The sequence below is a fragment of the Melospiza georgiana genome, chromosome 6 (assembly GCF_028018845.1).
Source record: "Melospiza georgiana isolate bMelGeo1 chromosome 6, bMelGeo1.pri, whole genome shotgun sequence".
NCBI classification, from domain to species: Eukaryota; Metazoa; Chordata; class Aves; order Passeriformes; family Passerellidae; genus Melospiza; species Melospiza georgiana.
Genome location: NC_080435.1, coordinates 21,260,030 through 21,281,430, shown reverse-complemented (window position 1 = coordinate 21,281,430; position 21,401 = coordinate 21,260,030). Strand labels below are relative to the sequence as shown.

The 21,401-nt window shown below is 48.4% G+C and overlaps 1 protein-coding gene across 1 annotated transcript; it reads right to left on the bottom strand.

Moving 5' to 3' along the window:
- DEAF1 (DEAF1 transcription factor) lies at window positions 1-19,486 on the bottom strand. The gene is made up of 13 exons (XM_058027195.1): window positions 19,231-19,486; window positions 18,357-18,454; window positions 17,882-18,011; window positions 16,908-17,054; window positions 15,965-16,104; window positions 15,329-15,394; window positions 14,276-14,402; window positions 12,272-12,400; window positions 11,414-11,542; window positions 9,295-9,545; window positions 3,407-3,472; window positions 1,966-2,055; window positions 1-937 (listed from the first exon to the last, which is right to left on the bottom strand). The coding sequence occupies exons 1-13, from the start codon at window positions 19,445-19,447 to the stop codon at window positions 833-835; spliced, it is 1,695 nt and encodes a 564-aa protein (XP_057883178.1). The 5' UTR covers window positions 19,448-19,486; the 3' UTR covers window positions 1-832.
- Window positions 19,487-21,401: the final 1,915 nt, after the last annotated feature.

The following is a 21,401-nucleotide window of genomic DNA, read 5'->3' as shown; positions in this document are numbered from 1 at the left end:
AGCTTCACCAGGGCAGAGACAGGACAGCCCCATATCCACCTTTGCTCACCTTGGGCTTGATCCCATCTGATTCTGGCCAGCTGGATGCTATGAGTGACATTCCAGGCACGCTGTGGAATGAAGCTGTGAAGAAAACACTTCCCAGGTAGACAGGGAGTACAGACACACATGCAGCTGTTGGTGCACTCACCTGAGCAGTTACCTGTACCACAAAGTGCTGCCCGGGGAATGAAGGGGAATCACTGGGCACACCTGTGCTTTCAGCACATTTTATTTAACAACATGTTATTTTTCAACTATATTTAAGAGGAGAAGTCCAATGTGTTCCAGATTTGCCCAGCACAGAGGGAACACAGGAAACCCAAAAATCCTTTCAATGCCAAACTAAGAACTTGTACCGACTTTGTCAAGGCAATTAAATAAACCGACCAAGATTTGTTTCTCTTCTCTAATGAGAGGTAGGGAGGCCCCAGTAGGAGGAAGCACAGGCAGATCTCCTTGCAGCACCTGCTTCAGATCCATCTCAAGAGAGATGAGGAGACTGCTGTAATCCACATGGTGGAGGATCCAGTCAGGCAAAGGCAAAGCCTCCCAAAGCCAGTCAGGGCTGGGACAGAAGGGAGAGGGTTCCAGATGAGGTTTTCACAGTCTCTGTATTATCCAAAGTTTTGGAAGGGGATTGGGAATACACAAGTGCTGTCACAGTATCAAAAAATCAATGAAAAATGAGTCTGCTAGTGAGAAGAGTGCTGTTGGCACAGGACAGACCGTTCCGCCGGTCGCCGATCCAGCCGGCCCCGCGTGTCCATGAACGGCTGCGGAGGTAGCGCCCTCACACGGTGACCTTCTCCATCACATTGTCCGGGACATGCACCTCGTCCCCTTGCACCGTCACCGTGGCTGACGGGCCACAGATGTGCTGGTGGTCCTTCCAGTCCTGCCAGGGGAGAGCAGAGGGAAAGGCTGTGAGCAGAACAGGCCCTTGGAGAAGGGCCCTCCCTGTGTGAGAAGCACTCTCTCTCCACAAACCAGACCCACGATGAAGGACAAAGGAGCCATGCACTGGATCAATGTAAGAGGTGGAATCAGACTAAGCAGAATGCTGCCATCTCCACACAGACCACAATCCAGGATATCAGTGTCAGTCAGATGGAAAATTTACTAGAACTGAGTCAGAACCTTGACTTAAAGCCTCTCCTCTCCTGAAAGCCAGCTCTCAACACTGAATGCTCCTGAGGGACAGTGCTGTGCTGGATCTTAGCTCAGCTAGGACAGGAACAGATTTCTTCTGGAACTGACTGAATTCAGAACAGCTGACTGCCTGAACCTGAACCTGGCCACCCAGCAGAGCTGTAATGGCTAAACTGAACCATCCTTCTCTCTAAGCAAGGGCCAAGGGTCACTGTAAGGAACTGGTGTGAAACATGACACACAGCAGCTTCCTCCACTGTACTTCACACTGTTCCCACCTCCCAAGTTCACAATTGTAGAGTCTGTCCCACTGTAACACCTGCAGCATCACAAATAATGGAAAGGAGAACTATGTCCTCAGTGCCATGGCAGGAGCAGCAGGGAAGGAAGGAAGCAGCATGAAGGGGCTGTAAAAGTGCTCCCATCTCCCCACAGATCCCAGTGAGGTGTCCATGTTTCATTTCTAGTGTTACTTGGATTTTTGGGGTCACCTTTGGGAAGGTGTGTGCAAACCTGGGGACCTTCTCTACCCTTTTAACCCTGTCCTGCCTTGCAGACCTGCCCCATCACTACAGCCTTGTTGGTGATCCCACTGGCAGGGTGGGTTTGGAGTGCTTAACCCATGCAAGGCTCTGCTCTGACTGCATGGCTCTGCTGTACCTTCGTCCCTCAGTACTGACACCCATCAGGTGACAGCCCAAGCAGCCTGGCTGTCCCCAGGGTCACACAGCCCTCCCCAGGGAACTGAACCCCAGGTCACAGGCAGGCTGATACCTTCCGCTGGCAGAACGTGGAGCAGTAGTTGACTTTGTGGCATCCTGTGCACTCGTTGGTGGCCTCCCGCCCGCAGTTGACGCAGGATTGCTGTGGGAAGGGATGGAGAGGGACAAGTCACACAGAGAAAAAACAGGGGCATCACAGAGGTGCAAAAGCAGTGCTGTGATGGCTGGAATGCCAGAGCAGTGGGAAAGCTCCCATTTCCCAAAATAGCCTCAGCACACAACCCACAACAAAGAGGCCCAGTGGCCTCTGGATACACCCTCAGAGACCCACTCTCCTTGCTCTTTTAGCAGGAAATGAAATTTCATTTGGAAAATAAAATGCACCTGTTTTTCTTTCTGTTGGGCTGGAAGCCCTCCCAAACTGTGTGTGGACACTGAGTGGTCATGGAAATCCATCCCCACAACCCCAGGGAAACCTCCCTCCAGATAGGTCTGGTATCCATCAGTCAGGTAACTACAGGAGTCGGGTGTATCCCACCCAGACATGTCAGGCTGTGCACAGGCTGTTGACACACAAACTCTGAGGTTATCCCAAATTTAAAGGTTTAAAGGCAGATTTCATTGGTGGTTTTGTTGGGTTTATAATCCTGTGTATGTCTAAGAGAAGGTCTGAGGAAGGACAACAGATTAAAAATACAGATGGGACCCTTCAGGTATTTTCCCCTAGTTTTAGGGAGGAAAAAGGCATCTGCTCCTATGGGATATGTTCCTTGGTCCTTTCCCAGTCAAGACTACATAAGGAGAGTACCAAGAGGGAAACAGGAATCAAATTAAGAAGGCTCTAACAGAAGCCCAGAATTTAAATCCAGAAGCAAGGTGAGATAGGATACACAGGTGAAAAATCACACCTGCTTTTTAAGTGATGTTTTTGTGTCTATCGCTTTAATCTTATTTTGGTGACATCAATTAACATAACCTGTATATTTGGGTGGAAACATCATTGAACTATCACCAAAATAAGCACTTCACAGAGCATTCCACTTCCAGTTCATTAAATCCCTGACAAATCATTAGCACATCAGCAGCAGTGACAAGAAGTGTTGCTGGGCTGTGAAAGTATTGTGGGCTCATCAGTTCCTCCAGGCTTCTTCTCTCACTGAGCAAAACCACTCCAAAAATCAGTGCTCTGATTAACACCCTCTTTCACACCTTTCCATGTACCTGCAGTAAACAGCTGGTGACACTGAACTGTGTTTGTGCTCCTGATGTGCAGCTGTGGATTTGGGACACTAAAAAGGGCCTAAGGAGCACAGAAATCTGGAATGCTTTGGAAAGGGGAGACATTGCTTGGAGCACTGGCCAAGGGAAGGAAGGGCTCAGATCCTTTGCCAGAAGGCCACACACAGAGCACATGATTCCACAGCTCTGAGTCTTTAAATGGAATAAGACAAAGACCAAAAGGCTCTTCACAACATGAGACATCCCCAGCCTACCTTGATGATGATTTCTGTCTTCCCATCCACATCCTCTGTTTGTTGGAATAACTGGCTCTGGTATTGCTGCAAGGAGAACACAGCAGACATGTCATTTCCCAGCCAGAGCACGATGTGAGGGGTTGGAAGGGTGCTGGGATGGAGGGTCTCCATGCTGAGCTGTGTCTGCCCAGCCCCACACTGCAGTTGCAAGAGGACAGGGTGGCCCCTCACTCCTCACTTCTAGGAGAGGGACACTGTCACCTGATGTGGAGACAGGGCAAGGAGCCTGTGAGAGAACAGCCTGAGGTGACAAACTGCCAGTTCAGTACAGCATTTCCTCCAAACCCAGCTCCCCGCTCCACCCAGCCACACACCTGCCCTTAAACTGGGGGGTTTGACTGCAACTCCCCCACACATGGGAACTAGAAAATCAGCACAGGAAACACGAGGAAAACACCAGGGTAACAGGGCCAAGTGGCACATTCCAGGGCCAAATTTTGGGTCAAGTCCAGTGATCCTAATTCACAAAGAGGCAAAGGAGTCTGGAGGGAAGGTACAGCCCACCAAAAAGGATTAGGGGGAAAAAAAAGCTGAACAAAATTAAGATGCCTTAGACTTTAGGAGCAGCACTAACCATAATCATTACTCCTCCTTGAAGCAGAAGAGTGAGAAGGCTGTAGAACAAGTTGTGACTCCATCAGTCCTCTGGAGGTGATCAGAGCCCACTTTGGCTGCCTGGCAGAATGACTTCACACCAGCTCAAGCCCAACCAGGTGCTGCTGTACCTGCTGCAGCAGCAACACACTCAGGAATGAGGGACAGAAGTCCCAAACCAATGGCATCCAAACCCAATCCCAAATTAATTATGTGCTAACCCTGGCTTAAATGTATTTGGAACAGTTAAAAAGTCCAAAAAAGCTGAATCCCTTCCTCCAGGCCAAGCAGGTTCATCCAGGAGTTGACTCAACACATAAGGAGATTAAAGGCTTAATTTACAAGTATATGACCTGAGAGCACAGTATTTATTCTCCTGTGAAACCACAACCTTCAAAACCTGGATATTACCGTGACAGAAATTAAATTAAAAAACTCTAGGCAGATGGAGGTGGAGGCAGAGAAGCCTCTTGCTGTGGCCTACCAGGGGTGTGATTAGGTTTTGCCCTATTTGACAAGGCAATTCCAGCCATGCACAAACCATGGAGAAGGAAAAGGTGTGATAAGAGAGAGGAACAAGCCAGACACATTCAGATCTCTCACAGAAACAGCCCCACAAAATGCAGAATCTCCAATTCCCAAGAGTATCACTGCTAGTTTGGAATACACAAGCCACTGTTTGCTGACCAGAAACTATTTCTTAACTGTCCAACCCTTTTTAGATTAATTTCATATTCTCCAGCCCTGAATTGGTTTAATCTTTCTTAAAAAGCATTCAGATGCCCCAGCTGTTTGCTGATTTAATTTTCCACCTTGCTTTCAAACAGGCAGGGCTCCAGAAGCATCTCTGCTTTACAGAGGGCTATTCCAATTAAAACATTTGTGGGATTTCAACACTCATTCTCTTCAACTTATACAGAAAATACAATTAATGCATTTCCTGAACCTCTTTATTATTCCCCAGCAATTCTGGCACAGAATTTAGTGAGTATGTGTAATGTCCCCATCCTAAAGTTTATCTGATATAAACACTGGATTAATGCACACTCAGAAAAATTACATTGCCCAAGCACACCAACATGTCAGTCCTGCCTTTAATCTCTTCATTTTGGGCCTGATCTGCAAATGTCAAATATCTGTTGCAAGAGACAGTGAGCCTTTGTTACTCCACTCACCCTAAATTCCCAGATGTCTTCCCCTTACCAAAAATGCAGTAAAACCAAATGGAGATATTAACCAGGGGATCAGATACTCAACCACAACCTAATTACTAATGATACTCCAGAACTGTTTCTTAACAGCCACATGAAATTCAGCCAGAGCAGTTGTATTTAACTAATCCCACACAAAATGCTGCAATTCAGAAAAACCTTATAAATCTCTCCATATTTCCATTTTTTGCAATATCATGAGGCATTTTGGAAGTTCATACAAACATGGAGCTGGAGGGCTCCTGGTTTGCTTTTCTTTTGGGATATCATTCCCCAGGACTTCTAAGTAACACAAATGCAACCATACTCAGAGGCTCCTAACACTTTGCAAACTTGCACATGAGCTCTCTGGGAAGGAAGTGTTATTTTCATCTGAGGCACAGTGAGGCCAAGGACTTACCCAGGGACATCAAAATGACTTGTGGGAAAGATGGAAACAAAATTTGAAGGAGATCCTCTGTCTTGAAATTTGCTCAACAAACCATGACCCTTGAACAAATTTACAGAAATTAAGAAGTACAAAGAAAGCAACTGAGTGCATGTCAGAACTGCCAAAATACTAAATTATGTGCTAAAAAACTTCCCTGCTGGTGAAGCCTTTATCTACAGCATTTGAAACAGTTCTTTCAAAAGGGATAAGGATGTTCCCAGCCCCTGACACAGGGTTAAGATGGTACAAGGAGGGAGGCAGAGTGCAAACCCCTCACATCAGACACACTTCAGAGCTGTCTGAGTCCCACAACCACCAACACTGCCCAGCACAGAGCACAGCTCCTCCTGTTTAAAGCTAAGGCAACCTAACTACTGCTCTATGGGAGCAGGACAGCTCATTTGTGCTATTTAATGACTCCAAAGCTCATTAAATAATAAGTATAATACTGAAAATACACTATAGTGAGTGGTGTGTAACATAAAACGAGGGACCTAAGTTTGTGTCCAGTTGGGAACCAGCTTGTTTCTATCAGATCTCTCCAATACTGCTCTGTACTAAGTCACCCTTCCAGGAAGAGCTGAGTCTGCAGCTCTGTTATCATCTCATCTGCGGCCCAGCCTCACTGCAGCTCTGACACAAGGACACCACCAGGAAAGGCTCCCCCTGTTTGTTCACCCGTGAAGTTCTATCAGTGGAATGAACTAAGTGCTAATTAAGCACCAATTTCCTTTGTATTAAACTGGTCCATAAAAAATCCCCTACCTGAAGGGCATGAAGGCCTCTCTGTCTGCCTCTCCTATACCTTAACTGCCCAAAAAGCCACGGGACCACATACATACTCAGAGTGGGAAACTGAGTTACAAACCACTAGAAAACTGGGAAAGGCCCTTTGACCAACACAAAAGCAGAGAGCCAGTTCTTTGACCTTTAGTGTAATTGCTTCCCTGTATCCAGGAACACAGAGTTTTGTCCATATATGGAATTCACAAGCAGGAATTCATTCAGAGATAGGTACTTGTGGTACTTGTGATACTGCCTGGATGGTTCCAGCAGGCAGCCCAGCTTAGAATTGTCTGGATGATAAAAAATATCAGCACGAGTATTGTGGTTTCACCACAGTGCACAAGTGTGGAGGTCCCCACTATACACAGAGAATGGTGAGACTCAAGTGGTGTAACTGGGCATGCAGCAGTTCCTGGGAAAGGGGTTTTCTCTGGAAATCATGTGCTCATCCTTCCCATGTCAAGCCAGCTTTAATCCATACACAGGAGGGATTCTAACTCCCATTCCCAGGACAAGAAGTAACTAGAAGAACATCAAAGAGAGCTGGTTTTGGATCAGAGGGTGTGGAGAAGGGACTGAATAACCATTCCAGAAACCACTGTGAGGATAAACAGAAGGGAGGATGCACATAGACTGGAAAAAAAGCAGAGTGAAGCTAAACAAAAGCAGATGTTTATCACTCAACTGTGCCAAAGCTTCCAATATTTCAGCGTCCCACTCTGTGCAGCTTTCCAGCAGTAGCCAGCCCAAGCCTGGGCAGCAGCACCGGCACCTGTTCTGCAGGAGGGAGGCAGGGAAGGATTAGACTCCCAACATATCACACACCTGCACATCAAAGATGCATCATATGGGAGAGTTTAGCATGGCAAAGAATACCAAAGAGGCTGCAAGGACTGTCCTAGGGGTCCTCAGCTTCCAGCAAAGTCTTCCCACACCTCTCTTCCAGGCCTGTTGCTGCACACTCATGCCTATGGATTCAGTGGAAAACTGATGTTAGCACAATGCTGATGGCACCAGCAGGAAAGTGGTGTTTGGGAAGGGAGTTCAGCAGCTACTGATGGTTCCAACACTGCCCCCCACCTCTCTCTCCCTAGTTCACACCAGCTGTGGAAAGGGAGAGCACCTTCAGGATGAAGCTATAGTTGGGTGCATGCATGAGCTGGTGGTCAGAAGGATCCGAGATCCCTACCATGCATCAGTTACATAGAAGAAGAGCAAGGAGAAGAGGGCAGTCCTTGTGGATAATTCACAACAGAGAGAAGATGGGAACCAGTCAAGGCTCCTGAGAGGACAGGCAGCCTGCCAGTCCTACCACCAGGACTCATGTGAGTCAGCTCTGCTTGCACAGTTCTCAGTAAAACACCTCTAAACTTTACTGCATATCTTTCTGAGAGGGATCAATCTGATTTTTATTTATGGTTCGACCTATGTTACACATAGGGTGAAGAATTCCTGTAAGTTATACATGTCTGTACACGTACTGGTAACCCTGTTCCTGTGAGGGCTCTGCCTGGCAGCCAATCAGGGCCGAAAAAACCTCCATGATCAGCCAGTCAGCGACCCGCCCCACTCGCCGGTAGGGCAAAGGCTCGGATTCCCATGAAGAATATCGGTACAATCGGGCTGTGGAAGGAGCCTTAGCACATAAAAGTGGCTAACTGTGACAAAATGGCGAGTCCTTTTGCTTTGGGTTTCTTGGAGGCATCAGGAGCTTGCTGGGAGAATCACCTTGGCCCTTCTTCCCCCCCACCCCTCACCTTTTCCTCCTTGTGGTCCTGCTTCCCTGCCCCTACCTACTTTGCCCTGCTTCTGCCAACCAGATGACCTTGTGCTCCGCTGCCTCCCCGACGGAGCGGGTGCCTCCACAGCCCGCTGCCTCCACCGCGCTTCCCAGGCACAGCTGCAGCCATCTGCGCCCAGCCGCGGCCGCCGCGGTGTTTGTGCGCTGCCCGTCCCGCCATCCCGCCACAGCACTCAGCCCGGGAACACCAGCCTGGCGTCACCGCCTGCGCCCAGACAAGCCCGCAGCTGCCGCCTGCAGCCACCACGAGCTCGCAGCCGCTCACAGGAGCCGCGCAGGGCGGCTCGCTGCCGCCGCCGGGGACACGCTGCTGCTGCTGCCGCCGCCGTAAGATTGCGCCCGAGCACTGACAAAAGCCTCGGGGTCTCGCCGCGCCTGGCAACACGCACGCTCCGCCTCTGAGCTGGCGCTGACAGAGCACCGGCGTGCTAGCAGTAACGCTGTCCCTGTCTTCTGTTTCTTTCTCCGTCTCTCTTTTCTCCTCTCTGCTCTCTTTTCTATACCCCTTCAGTAGGACGCTCACCCTTCTTCATATTCAGATACAATATTGCCGCATTTGTGCTTTATTTTCATCTGAGAAATCTATCAAAAAGAATCCTCCCCGACTCCCTCTTTTACCTTGGGACAGAACACTTCCCCATAAACTCTGTGTTAAGCTGTTCCACATATCCTATTGAAAGCCCTGCTCACCTGACAGCTGCCACTGCACTGCTGAACACTCAACAGCTTCCACAGATCAGGACTCAGTGCCCACATCCCATAACTTTATGGACAGCTGATGGGAGAGCTCAGGATCGTGACACCAAACAGTCTGTACAACCAGCCTGCTGCCCACAGCTCCTGGAATCCCAGGGAACTTTATTCCTTTCCCCAGGATACAAATAACTTGGGAAGATTTCTCTTGCTAACATTGCTTTCAAGGCTTGGAGAAACAATTTCCAGTACCACTGCTCCAGCCAGCAACTACTCTGCTCACCACTCAGCCCCAAAGGTGCTCATGGCTGAGCCGCTGTGGCACAGTTACCTCTTTCCTCTCCACATCAGCCTGGATCTTGGCCTGTGTGACAGCAGCCTCACGGAAGGAGGAGCTGGCCTGCTTGGCCTGCTCAATCAGAGTCTTCAGCTGCTGAGCTGTGCTGAGCAGGGAATTGACCATCTCCTCCAGGTAGAGCCAGCTGCGCTGCTCCGTCACCTCCAGCCCGTTCACCACCGACGGCGACATGGCTTTGGTGGGCGTCGGGGGGGGCACCGCCAGGGCAGGCAGAGACGTCAACACTGGACATGAGGAACAAGAGAGAATATACAGACAGTTAGGGGGTTTCATTTCCATCAAGTAGTGGTGGTGGCAGGGTGTTGGGTTTTGTGGTTTTTTTGTGGTGTTTGGTTTCTTTTTTAAAATGTGGTTTGCAGAATTTCCAGCCCAGGAAAATGTTTGTTAAACAGATTGTTCCTTCTGCAACGTCAAGTGCACATCTGGGCAGAATGAGCCCACAGGACAAGAATGCCTCCTCTTGACCTGGATGACCCTGGGAAGAGTTTAACACCTCCCAGAACTGCTGTGGAGAAGCACCATGATGCAGTGAAAGCAGCATTCCCAGGAACTCCACCACTGCCAAGAACATTTCCCTCAGCCACGGCTAGGTAAGGTCAGAGTAAGTCACTCAGTGACCCAATACTTTACAGAAACATCCTGATGATCCTGCCCAGATGTCAATTCTCAGGTTGCAAACCACAAAATTCAAGTACTGATCCACATCACACTCTCCGTGCTTCCTGAATTCTGACCTTTACACAACCCTGGCCAGACACTGGACTTTACCCCAGACAGTCACCATTACCTCCACGTGAGTGTATTCCAAACATGGACTTCCCAAAACCATGGGTTGGGAAGCCCTTCAATAACACAGCAGTTACTGTGTCACTGAACCAGTTACTTTTCACATTAGGTTTGTGTGTACACTGGGAGATCAGGGTATGACAAAATTAAATCCAGACCCAGAACTCCACCATACACAGCATAAGCTCAGCTTAGGTAACATTCCAGGAAGAAATGTTATCTGGCTTTCCTTTTCCAAAATGTAATTCTAGCAATAAATACTCACCATCTGCCATAAAATTCAGTCCAAGACATTCACATCTACCAACACTGACCTTGACATTCCCCACTGAATTCTTTACTGGTACAAAGAAGGTACCATCAGCCTCAGGGTTGTGCAGACTTCTTACCTCAAAACACCCTTAATTAAAACAGTAATTTTAATGAATTTGCACACGAGTGGCGTGGAACTATTTGCGCTTAGATATGAGTATGAGATAAACCAGTCTTTTTTATCAATGTCTGTTTGCACAAGAGCCTTTCCCACTCTCCATTTCCAGCACAGTATTTATCCCTGCCTGGCATTTGATAACATATCAAACAGGAATTACTTCCAATTCCTCTTCCAATTCCAATTCAAACTGCTGAAATGTATATAATGCATTTATATTTTGTTTGACTTATCCTGGCATTTTTCACTCCATTTCAACCCTCACCTAGTTTGGGTTTTTTTGGCACAAGTACATCAGGCAAGAGAAAGTATTCACTGGTGAGAAAACAATCAATGTTTAATTAGTAACATCAAGATCTGACTAAGTCTTAAACACAAGAAGATCTGACTCTGGAGACCAGGAACATCCTATGCCACTCCAAATAAATAAATAAGGGTCATACAGAGGGGATTGAAAACTGACACTAAACCTGGTCAAAAGTACCCCCAGCACGCATCACTGGAGTAAAGGGATGTCTAGAAAAGCTTCTGTGGCATGATTTTAATTGGGTTTGTTCTCCTCAGATCGAACACTAAATAAATGTTCAGCCACAGTGCCCAAAGAGACAAAAGTCTGGCAGCAAAAACTTTAGGAACAGCAGGGAATGCAAGACAACTCATGATGCAGAATCACAGCAGCTGCCTCTGGCACAATCAATAAATCAAAGCTCTCAATAAAGAGTGAAAAATTTCCCACAAAGGGGAAACCTGCTTGTCCAAATCTTAGTATCTGTAAAACTCACAAGCAAAAGAGAGCAAAGTTTATTTTTCTTCTCCAGTCTTTACCTTTGTTGAGAAAGATGGGAGGAAATTGAAGCACAGGGAGAGCAAACATACCGATTTTGGGATGAGACGTTGGTAGTGCAGCCTCAGGGAAGGGTGAGATCTGGCAGTTGTCCTGGTAACTGGGATAGTGAGGCTCTGGATGAGACACCCGGCAAGGCTGCTGGACGTTGGTATCCTGAACTGCAGGAGAACAAGGGCCTGGGAATCACTGACACACCTGGCAGGTGTTCCTTACACTGCATTCACCCCTACGTTTTTATGTTTTATACAAGTTCCTACACTCTGTGGTAATTCCCAAGGGTTGAAAATGTGAAACAGCAGCAGGATCTCACACAGTCAGCAAGCAAGGAATCCTGGTCCTTGCTCCACCATGTTCTACTTTCACCTTTAGAGCCACAGGTTCCTTAGTTACATCCCACATATTGAAATATCCACAATCATCACAGGGCTCCAAACTCATTCTTGGAGCAAGATGATTTCCCCAGGAAAGCTCACAACCCAAAGCATGACTCAGACTGAGAGAACTGAAATGTATGTCATGCATTTATATTTTGTTTGATTTATCCTGGCATTTTTCACTCCATTTCAACCCTCACCTAATTTGAGGTTTTTTGGTAGTATTTCAGGTTAAATGAGGAGTTAAAAAAAAATATTACAGAGATGAACATAAATCCTAGGAACTCAGTAGAGGTGAACATTAGCAGCTGCCACACCTGGGCAAAGCTTCTCCTTTGGTGCAACTGCTAAGATTTCAAATTGCTGAAATGACCTCACAGGAAAGACAGTGCCTTGGGCAGTGTCTCCCTTGAGAAATAAATCCTTTGTGTTGCATTCAATATGTTCAGCAGCGGGCATCCAAACCTCTTTTCCTCCTCCCCATGGCTGTCTAGGAGAGAGCTGAGCTCTTACCAGTGGCTCCAGTGAAGACATCCCCCTGTGCTGGGCTCTCTGAGATGATGGCCGTGGCCTCCACGGTGGACGTGCGGTCGAAGGTCAGCGCCCCTGAGGTTGTGATCTGTCCAGAGGGAGTCACGGTGACTGGAAACATTAAAGCACTTTCATAATTAACACTCAGTGCAGAGGACATGCCTGTCCAGCTGTTTGCTGTTATCCCTGTGCTGCACCACCCAAGCTCAGGGGACTCACAGATCACCAGCCTGAGACAACCCAGTTTGGATCACACCTGTGACCAGTGCAGTTGGAAAGGGGAATAAAAGCCCCAAGGGGTTTCTGAAGACTCTGCTGTCCTTCCAAGGCTCTGGGGGCATGAGGCCAAAATGTTAATTTACAACCTAGTATCTCCCAAATCACCACAATTTCAGTTATTTTATGAACCATAACATAACACTTCCCATAAAGATTCAGTGAGGCCACACACCCCATTAATTTCTGGCTGCTTTATGACAATTTTAGCAAGAGTGTTTGTTGTTACTTAAATCAACACAACAATTTGTGGATTACAGCTAATTCCATGACAGCTGGGCAATTTTAGCTGTTTATCTACACAAAGTGCTAGAATGTGCTCAGCCAATGCAAGGAACAAGGCACAAAATCCTTCTGGATAATTATACCTGAGTGGCTTCTGAATGTTTAAAATCCATTTTGAAGAGGATTATTTAACTGGTACCATTAATTGGTGATGGTCTGATTCTGTGGCACACAATAATTAAATTTTAAAATACTGTAGCTACAAATTCCTGGCTGAAGTATTTGGCCACCAAAACAAGAAGTTCTCTCTTCCAGTGCCAGCATGAGAGAAGGAGCAGCCTCACAGCATCTCACATAAAAAACTAATACAGATTCAACCTATCTGGAGACTAAAAAAACCAAAGCCATAAAACAACTCTGCAGAATCCTTGTGTGTTTCTCCTCCTACTGTTGCTGATGATCTAATCTTACTTTTCTGTTCTTTTTTTAGATTTCTGTTGCTTCCTCCTTGACTCACTTTGTACTGTTACCTGCAGATGATGCCAGCATGCCGAGAGCAGGAGGACAAATGGATGTGACTGGGGATGTGTGAGCTGGATCAGCTTGCAAATTAATTCCTGTTCTCACACAGATAATTTGCCAATCAAACCAGTAACTGACAAAGCTGAATGTTGGAGAGGGATTCAGTGCAGATCAAAGCATCACCTTCTGCCTCCTTCATTAACGACTTTCAGGATGGGGGTTTCATTCCAGCTGCTTCCAGGATATTTTGCAAGGAATAGCACAAATCTTACTCCAGCTTCTAAGGGACACAAAGAAGCTCAGAGCATGGAATGGGGATTTCTGGCAGAGCAGAGAAGGGCCAGCCTCTCCCAAACCTAATTCCAACAGGAAATTTCTTGGTTGTTATTTGTGAAAAATCAACCTAAAATCCATTAAGGATCCAGGCCAGGATCCCATAATTCTCCCCCCACTGAGAGCAGGTACAGGGGGCAATATAATCATATACTATAATCACAGAATCCTGTGCTTGGGCTTGGAAGGGACCTTAAGGTCATCTCCTTCCACCACCCTGCCATTGGCAGGGGCACCTTCTACTAAACCAGGCTGCTCCAAGCCCCATCCAGCCTGGCCTTGAACAATTCCAGGCACAGGACATCATCCAAACCTCTCTGAGCACAAAATATGAAACCTACTGTTCAAGGCACAAGGATGTCACAATGCTTAAACCTGAGTCTCCTGGAGGTCTAGAGCTGCACTTTTTCCTATTCAACTTGTGTTCAGATGTGGCAACACTGTGCTACTTCCTATAAAATAGGAGGTGACACTGAGACAATAAAATCATCCTATGAAAAGAATGTGACCAAAAAATAGGACATTTTTCTCAGCTGGACAGTTCCAAGGGGCCACTAACAGACATAAAACACCTAGCAGGGCAACTCTCCAAAGAAAGGAAGCAATTTTTACCAGGAGAAAAGAACCTACACGTAGTTGCAGCAGTGGCTGGAAGCAGAGTGATGTTTTTGGAACAATTCTTCTTCACTGGAGTTGCCGGTATTTCATTTTCTTTTTTCCGCCTTTTATATGGCACAAAGAGTCGTATAGGGCCACTCTGGGTAGAAAAACACCAGAAAGAAAATGAAAAGAAAAAAGGAAAAGGCATTAGCTAAGGCATCTCTTTGGAGACTTTGGTTTTACACTCATCTTTCCAGGAACAGCAGCACAGATCCCTATGCATGATGTGTGGTTTGCAACAATAGACCAAAGCACTTAAAAGTTTTCCAAACAAAAAGAACTTTGAATAAAAAAGAAAAGTTAAACTCAGCTCCCTCCAGCTGAAGAGGCACAAATTCAACATCTTTCCATTATTATTTAAGGAGTAGAACTGGGCAGATAATCAGCTGCTGGCCAAGGTGGTGGAAGAAAAGAGAAAAAGAGGGAGGAGAAGAGAGGAAGTTGTTCCAGGCTAGAAAACGAGCACATCAGCCAGTTCATAACAGAAAAGAAAGGCAAAGCACCAGGTCAAGATAAAGTCTTCTGCTTCAGGATTTAAATCTCATTTTTGAAACAAGCTAGCAAAAAAATCAAACTCCTAATCAACTAACAAAAAACCCCAAGTAGTTTTAAAATGAAAATACTGACCTATCATAAGATTATAATGTTACTTCTTTACAAAAATATTTTCCAACTCAAAACATTGTGAAATTTGAGTCAAAAATCATGAATAGCACTGACATCCCCAAAAGGCATTTTGCATAGACATATTAATTAGAAAATGAGAAAAAAAAAAAAAAAGAAAAAAAGCACTAAGTAGGATCTACTTTTACTGAGGGTCTGCAATAATGCCAGCAGTTCCTTATCTTCTTTCTCCACAGGGCAGGGACAAAGCAGTTGTCCCTGAACACTCATGTGTCAGGGCACTCAATTCCCAGGACATTCATGACCTGCTCACCCAAGAGCTGTGGCAACTTGACTGGTTAATTTGTCCAACAAAAATAATTAGTTCCTAAAGTAATGGATGTAAAGCCTCCCACTCACCAGGGTCATGTCGTCACAGCAAGCAGCACAAGTACACGAGGCAGCATGGGGATTTAAAATCCCATCCTGGAATCAGAAGTCACCAGTTCAGCATGAGAGTCACCAAAATCACCCAGAGCACACCTTGATCCTGCTAAAAAATGTGGATGGCTCCCAGAGTGGTACCCATTCCCTCCTGGATGCTGTACAGTGCAATGGGGTGAGAGGGTCAGAGGAGAGAAAAGGAAAACCAAACCATTTCCACACCCAAAGGCAGGATATATGAATTTGAGATTTGATTTCTGCTCAAACAGAAATCAACTGTCAGCCTAGTGGTTATGCCAAGTTCTGCAGGAGACTCAAATAGAGGACCCAAATAACGAATGGTGAAAATGAAGAATGTGTGGCAGGCAAAGACATTGAAGGAGATCAGGACACTGAATTACAGTATCACAGGTGAGAGCTCAACTCCTGTGGCACAGCTCAAGGCTGGACTTCACCCTGCAGAAACTCTTTCCCAGTGTGCTTTTGAGACATATGAAAACCAATTCCCCTACATCACTGCCCCTCAACCAAACCAAGCACTGCTCCTGGTGCCATCACACCTGGCTCCAGCTGCCCCTTCCTGCAGAAAGGAGGGAGCAAACTTAACCGTACGTGGATAAGGCACTGCAGGGGCCGCCCGGCGTAGCGGATGCTCCTCTTCCAGTCCTTGCTGCTGGCTCGCCCCGCCATGGCCTCGAACTCCGTGGGGCTGTACCAGTTGTCCCCTTGCTTAATGCACCTGCCCCGGCCTCCTGAAGTAAAGCAACAAAATACTCTGTTAGTCCAGGTTAAGGATAATTTTGCCACTTCTCTAAAGAAGAAAATATGAAAATTGCTGGACAAAATAGCAGTTAATCTGTAAGAACCACTAAATATACCCATTGCTCTTGGGTAACTATGTCCATTTATTATCATGGCTGTGACAATGATGGGCATGTTCAGAGCTCCAACTCTGGGTCTCAAAAGGCTGTAAAAATTACTCCTCCGTAAAAAAGAAAAGTCTTTATTGGACAAACACCACAAATTTAAGTCTTTCCTCAATGTGCAATTAAATTTCTGATCTTTTTTGTGTTTGTGGTGGGTTTAGAAAAGAACTTTGTGCCCACAAAGCAAGCACTGCACTGCACAGCCAGGCTGGCTGGCAATTTCTGCTGCAGCTTCCCCAGCTTCCCCACAGGGATAAAAGACAAGAGGAAGAGCTCAGAAGCCCCGTGAAGAGAAAAAACTATTTGCATTCCAGCAGGGATTCTTCAGAGTTTTGCAAAAACACAAGTCTACTTATGAGACAAAAAAATCATTAAAGGAGTGAGCCTATTACTGAGGAGACTCACTGCATGGCAGCCTGGATATTTGCAGGTTTAAGAAAAAGTTAAAAACCCTCTGAAGAAAAAGCAAAACAAAAGGGAACAGTAAAATCAAAAGACTCCGGGCTGTCTTGGAAACTCTCTTGGTTTTTTTTCCTGTCACGATCAGCCCTTAAGAACAGCCTGATTAAAAGAAGAGTAGAGCAGGAAGAGAAGGAGCTGTGCCCCCCCCTCAGCCTGGTGGCAGTTACCTGAGCCCAGCCTGTTCTTGTACAGAATGCCGCTGATATTCCGGCACCGCACCGGGAGCTCGTTCTCGTACACGGACGGGTCCCAGTTGTACTTGGTTCCACTCTTCCCCTGGACGGCTGCCAGAGGGGTAGGAGGAGACTGTGGTCCTTGCAGGAAAGAGAAAAGAAAGGTGTCAGCAACCAAAAGGCAGAGTGGTGTTCCATCCCATGCCCGGCTGGGTTGACTGGAGCAGCTGGAACGCCCCCATAATGAAGCAGCACAAAAAGCTCAGCCTGAATGAACTGAGAATTAAGCAAAGAGGACCTGAGGAAATGGGCTCTAACAGGGAATAACTGTGAGACTGTGACCTGATCCTTACACCACGTGTAAGCTATGGTGAAAGGAGCTGGCTGGAGATTCCCCTTCCCAGAGCCCATCCTGTGGGAAGCTTTGGAGCACTGAAGGTTTGCTGTGCCATCTCGTGGGCGGCAAGGAAACTGCCAGGCAGCCCTGAACAAAACCTCAGCGACACAGACACTTAAGTATCAGCCTGAATGGACATGAAAATGCGTTCCAGGAGCCGTGGAAAGAACACGTGCAGAACTGGGAGACACAGATTTTTATTAACCATGTTAAAATTATCCGTGTGCCCTTGGGGGTGGGATGGGTGTAGAAAGCCTGGTAACAGGGCAAGATTTTTCAAGCAGCTTCTTTGCCAGGGTTCGGGCAAAGAATGAAGAAATTGAACACATTTCTGACAGGAAAAAAATTAAAAAACAAAAAAAGGACTCTTTCATTCCCAAGAAATACACAAAATACTGTGTGAGGACTTGATATCTTAAAAGTCTTTTCCAATCTGAACAACTTTATAGTTTTTAAAAGAGGGAAAAGCATCCTTATAAAATTATGCACATATTTTTAGATTCCAGAAAGATGAGTGGAGTAGAAGCCATCCTGTGGGACAGTGACCCACCAGAAGCAGACTGTCTAATACCTGGTGTGAGAGGTGCTGAAGGCCCCTTGATCCCGGTGGTTTCGACGATGCTGCCATCCGTGTGCACCACTATCAGAGTGGCTTTCTCAGGGTTCAAGCTGTCCCCAATTTGGAGGGCTGTTCTCCCAGACTGCAGAAGAAATAAAGAGTTTAAATTGATTAAAACACTTCAACACAAATAGATTTCACAGGCACCCCAAAACTCCAATCTGTATGGCAGTTATTAGGTTAATTTTTGAGTCTCTGAAACAAATTCAAAGATTTCATGTTCCAGGTTACCAGCTCTGTTACCAGACAAATATGTGGGGTGGAAAGGTAAAAAAGTTAGGAATAAAAGCCCTGTATGTCCCCCAGCTAATGGGTTTGTAGATTAGTGCCTGGATATTACAATGAAAACAAGCCCTTGACCTTAGTACAGCTCTTCATTTACACTGAGAAACTTTGTCAAGGCCCTCAAATGAAAGGACAGACTTACCAACACATGTCCTGAAATTGAAGCTGCATTGGCCACAGACGTGGTGAAAACATTGTCTGCAGAGGCCCCCACGTTGGCTACCGTCACTGTGGTGACTTCTAGAATGTAAAACAGGGTTAATTTAATTTTCTGCTTCATGCAGAGAGCCTGATGAACATCTGAAAAATTCCTTCTTCCTTCCTTTCTAAATTAATTTCATTTTTCATTGCACCTGTAAGTTGTTAGGAACACAATCATTCTGATTTCTATTAATCTTTGGGTTCAACAGGCTTTAACCTCCATGAAACCAGGGCAGTCACTATCAGTGTGTGATGAACGAAGAGAAAAATAAGTATGGCGCCTGTACTAGGGATACTCCAAGCTGTGGTGCTTTTATTTAAATAGGGGTGACTGGCAGACATCAGGATAAATTGAACAACAGATTCTGCCCGTGTCATGTATTAATTCCCATGGTGCCATGACCTGGGCACGTTGCCCAGTTAAGAGCTGACAACCGCACAGCCCAGCGCTCCTGCAGTGTTCAGCGCTTGGCCTGGCTCAAATCTCTGGGTTCCCACGTGGGTGAGGGTGAAAGAACAACAGCCGCTGGGGCGGGCGAAGGCTCTGCCCTCTGTGGCAGCGCAGCTCGGCTGCACGACGCTGCTGTGTGACTGGGGGCGCTTGGCTGCGCGGACACGGGGCCGCGGCTCAGGCGCACCGGGCGCCTCCCGCTCTTTACTGTGTGTGAAGGGGCGGAGTGTGGGATTCGGCGAGGCGGTGGGAGCGCTCCCTGAGGGAGCTCGCTGTCCCAACCCGAGCCCCGGGGGCTGTGTGGGGGTCGGAGCCCGGGCTGGGGGAGCCCCGGGCGGGCTGAGGGAGCGCTGCCCGCCCTGACCTGCGAAGGCAGCGGCGGCGGCGGCCTCGTCGGCGCTTGGCATTGGCGGTGCTCCCATCTCGATGTGCCCGGCGTCTGCCGCCATCACCGTTACCGCCTCCTCCTGCTCCTCGGGCTCCGCCTCCCCCTCCGCTGCCTGCGGTGGCTCCCGCTGCTGCCCCGGTCCCGCGGGCAAATCGAGCTGTCTGGCGGCCGAGTCGCCGTCGCGCTGCTCCATGCGCGGGGCCGGGGGTGGCCGAGCCCGCTCCGCCTCCCCCCCCGGGCGCGCCTGAGGGGGGTCCTGCGGGCAGGGGGGACCGGCGAGCCGAGCGCAGCCGAGCCTGCCCGACCGCTGACGAGCGTGTTCGGGGCCTTTCGACCGAGTTCCGATGAGGCCCGAAGCGGCCCGAGCCGCTCGGGCCCCGTGCGAATGCGGCCGGCGCGCGCGCTCCCTGTCGGCTGGCCAATGGGGCGCGGCCGAGTCCGCGCGGCGCGGCCCGAAGCGGTACCTGACGGATCGGGTGAGACCCGAGCCCGCCCGAACGCGGCCGAGTCCCCGAGCGGTGCGGCCCGGCGAGGCGAAGAGTCCCGAGCGCGCTCGAGCGGTGTCCGATCTCAGCCGAAGGCGGTAGCGAGAAGCGCCGATGTGTGCCGAGTCCTCTCCGATCGCGCCCGAGCTCCGCTCGCCGGCCCGAACGGAGACGCCCGAACGGGCAGCGCCCGAATCCGCCCGAAAGCGACCGAACCGGGCCGAACGCTCCGATCGCGCCCGAAGGCGGGTGGGCGGGGCGAGTGGCCGCGCGGGGGCTGCCGGGACGGCGGAGGACCGGCGGGCGGGGTGGGGACGTCAAGATGGCAGTGCCGAGCCGAGGTGAGCTGTGTCGCGATAGCAACACGACAGCGACACGACAGCCCTTTCCGGGGCACCGCGGGGGGCTGTCTCCCACCGAGCTAGAGGTGATCTCTCGCGGGGGGACACGACTAGAGCGAGGCGGGGCCGAGGTCGAGCCCAGCCCCGTTGGCATATCGCGACAATCCCGGCACGCTGGGGAGATCCCGGTGGCGCCGCGAGCCGGGGCTTGGCGCATGTGCGGGCTGAGGAGCATTTGACCCCGGGAAAGACGCTTTCCTGAGGCCGAGAGACGCCTCGTGAAAATCCAGATCTTTGCTTCAGTTTAGGAACTGCTGGGATTCAGAGGGGAAAAATTTCATCCTTAATGTGGTCAAAATCATTAGTTTCCAAGTCTTTCGCCGAGGTCAGAGTTTACTCCCAAAAATGTAAATTTTTGGTTGGAGTAGATAAAGGTGGCTGAGAAAATTTGTGCTGAATTCATAAAAAAAAAATCCTAATCCCAGGACTGTGCAATGAGGTACTCTGGGCGATGCTAACCACATCTCTGCCTTTAATAAAGTTTTATGTTAAAAATGAAACCTTTCTGTTTGAAAATGGGCCATGTTCCACCTCAAATCCCCATTCTCAGTGTCACTCACTCCAAAATCAGCACCAGGCTGGGTAGATAACCAAGATTTTAGTGGGTAAAGCACTGAAATGATACATTCAGGCTGTTTAATGATCCCTCTTGGCTCTGTGTGCTCGGGAGTTCGGGGGTTTATCCCTGTGAAATGTCCTGCTCGCTCGGAGGGAGGCAGCACATCCTCAGCAACTGCGGCTGCCATCCCCGCCTGGAGCAGCTGCAGGAGGCTCACTGCCCTCTCCGGGAAAGGATTTAGGAAAGAAGAGTTCACTTATAAAGATGGGGAACTGCCCTGAGGGAATTCACTCGGAGTTCCCTGTGGGAATTCCATGGCTTTGACTATCATACAATTCAGCATCAGTGGTGTAGCTGCAGTTTTGAATATTGAATGAACATGGAATCATGGAATCCTGGAATGGTTTAGGTTGGAAGAGACCTTGAAACTCATCCATCTTTCACTATCCCAGGCTGCTCCTAGCCCCATCCAGCCTGGCCCTGGACACTGCCAGGGATGGGGCAGCCACAGCTTCCCTGGGCACCCTGTGCCAGGGCCTCAGCACCCTCCTGGGAAGGATTTCTTCCCAGTATCAAAGCAATTCCCCCTTGTCCTGTCACTCCCAAGGGACAGGATGAGTGCTGGAGCCCCCGGTCCCTGTACAGAGAGCTGAGAGGAGAGGATCAGGTCCAGGAGACATTTCAGATCATGGACACATGAAT

Coding starts and splice junctions, on each gene's coding strand:
- DEAF1 (XM_058027195.1), bottom strand. CDS start 19,447: ATGGAGCAGCGCGACGGCGACTCGGCCGCCAGACAGCTCGATTTGCCC. Junction 3,473..9,294: donor CTGATGTGGAGAGGAAAGAG/GTAACTGTGCCA, acceptor TTCTCCTTGCAG/CAATACCAGAGCCAGTTATT. Junction 2,056..3,406: donor AGACAGAAATCATCATCAAG/GTAGGCTGGGGA, acceptor CCCTTCCCACAG/CAATCCTGCGTCAACTGCGG.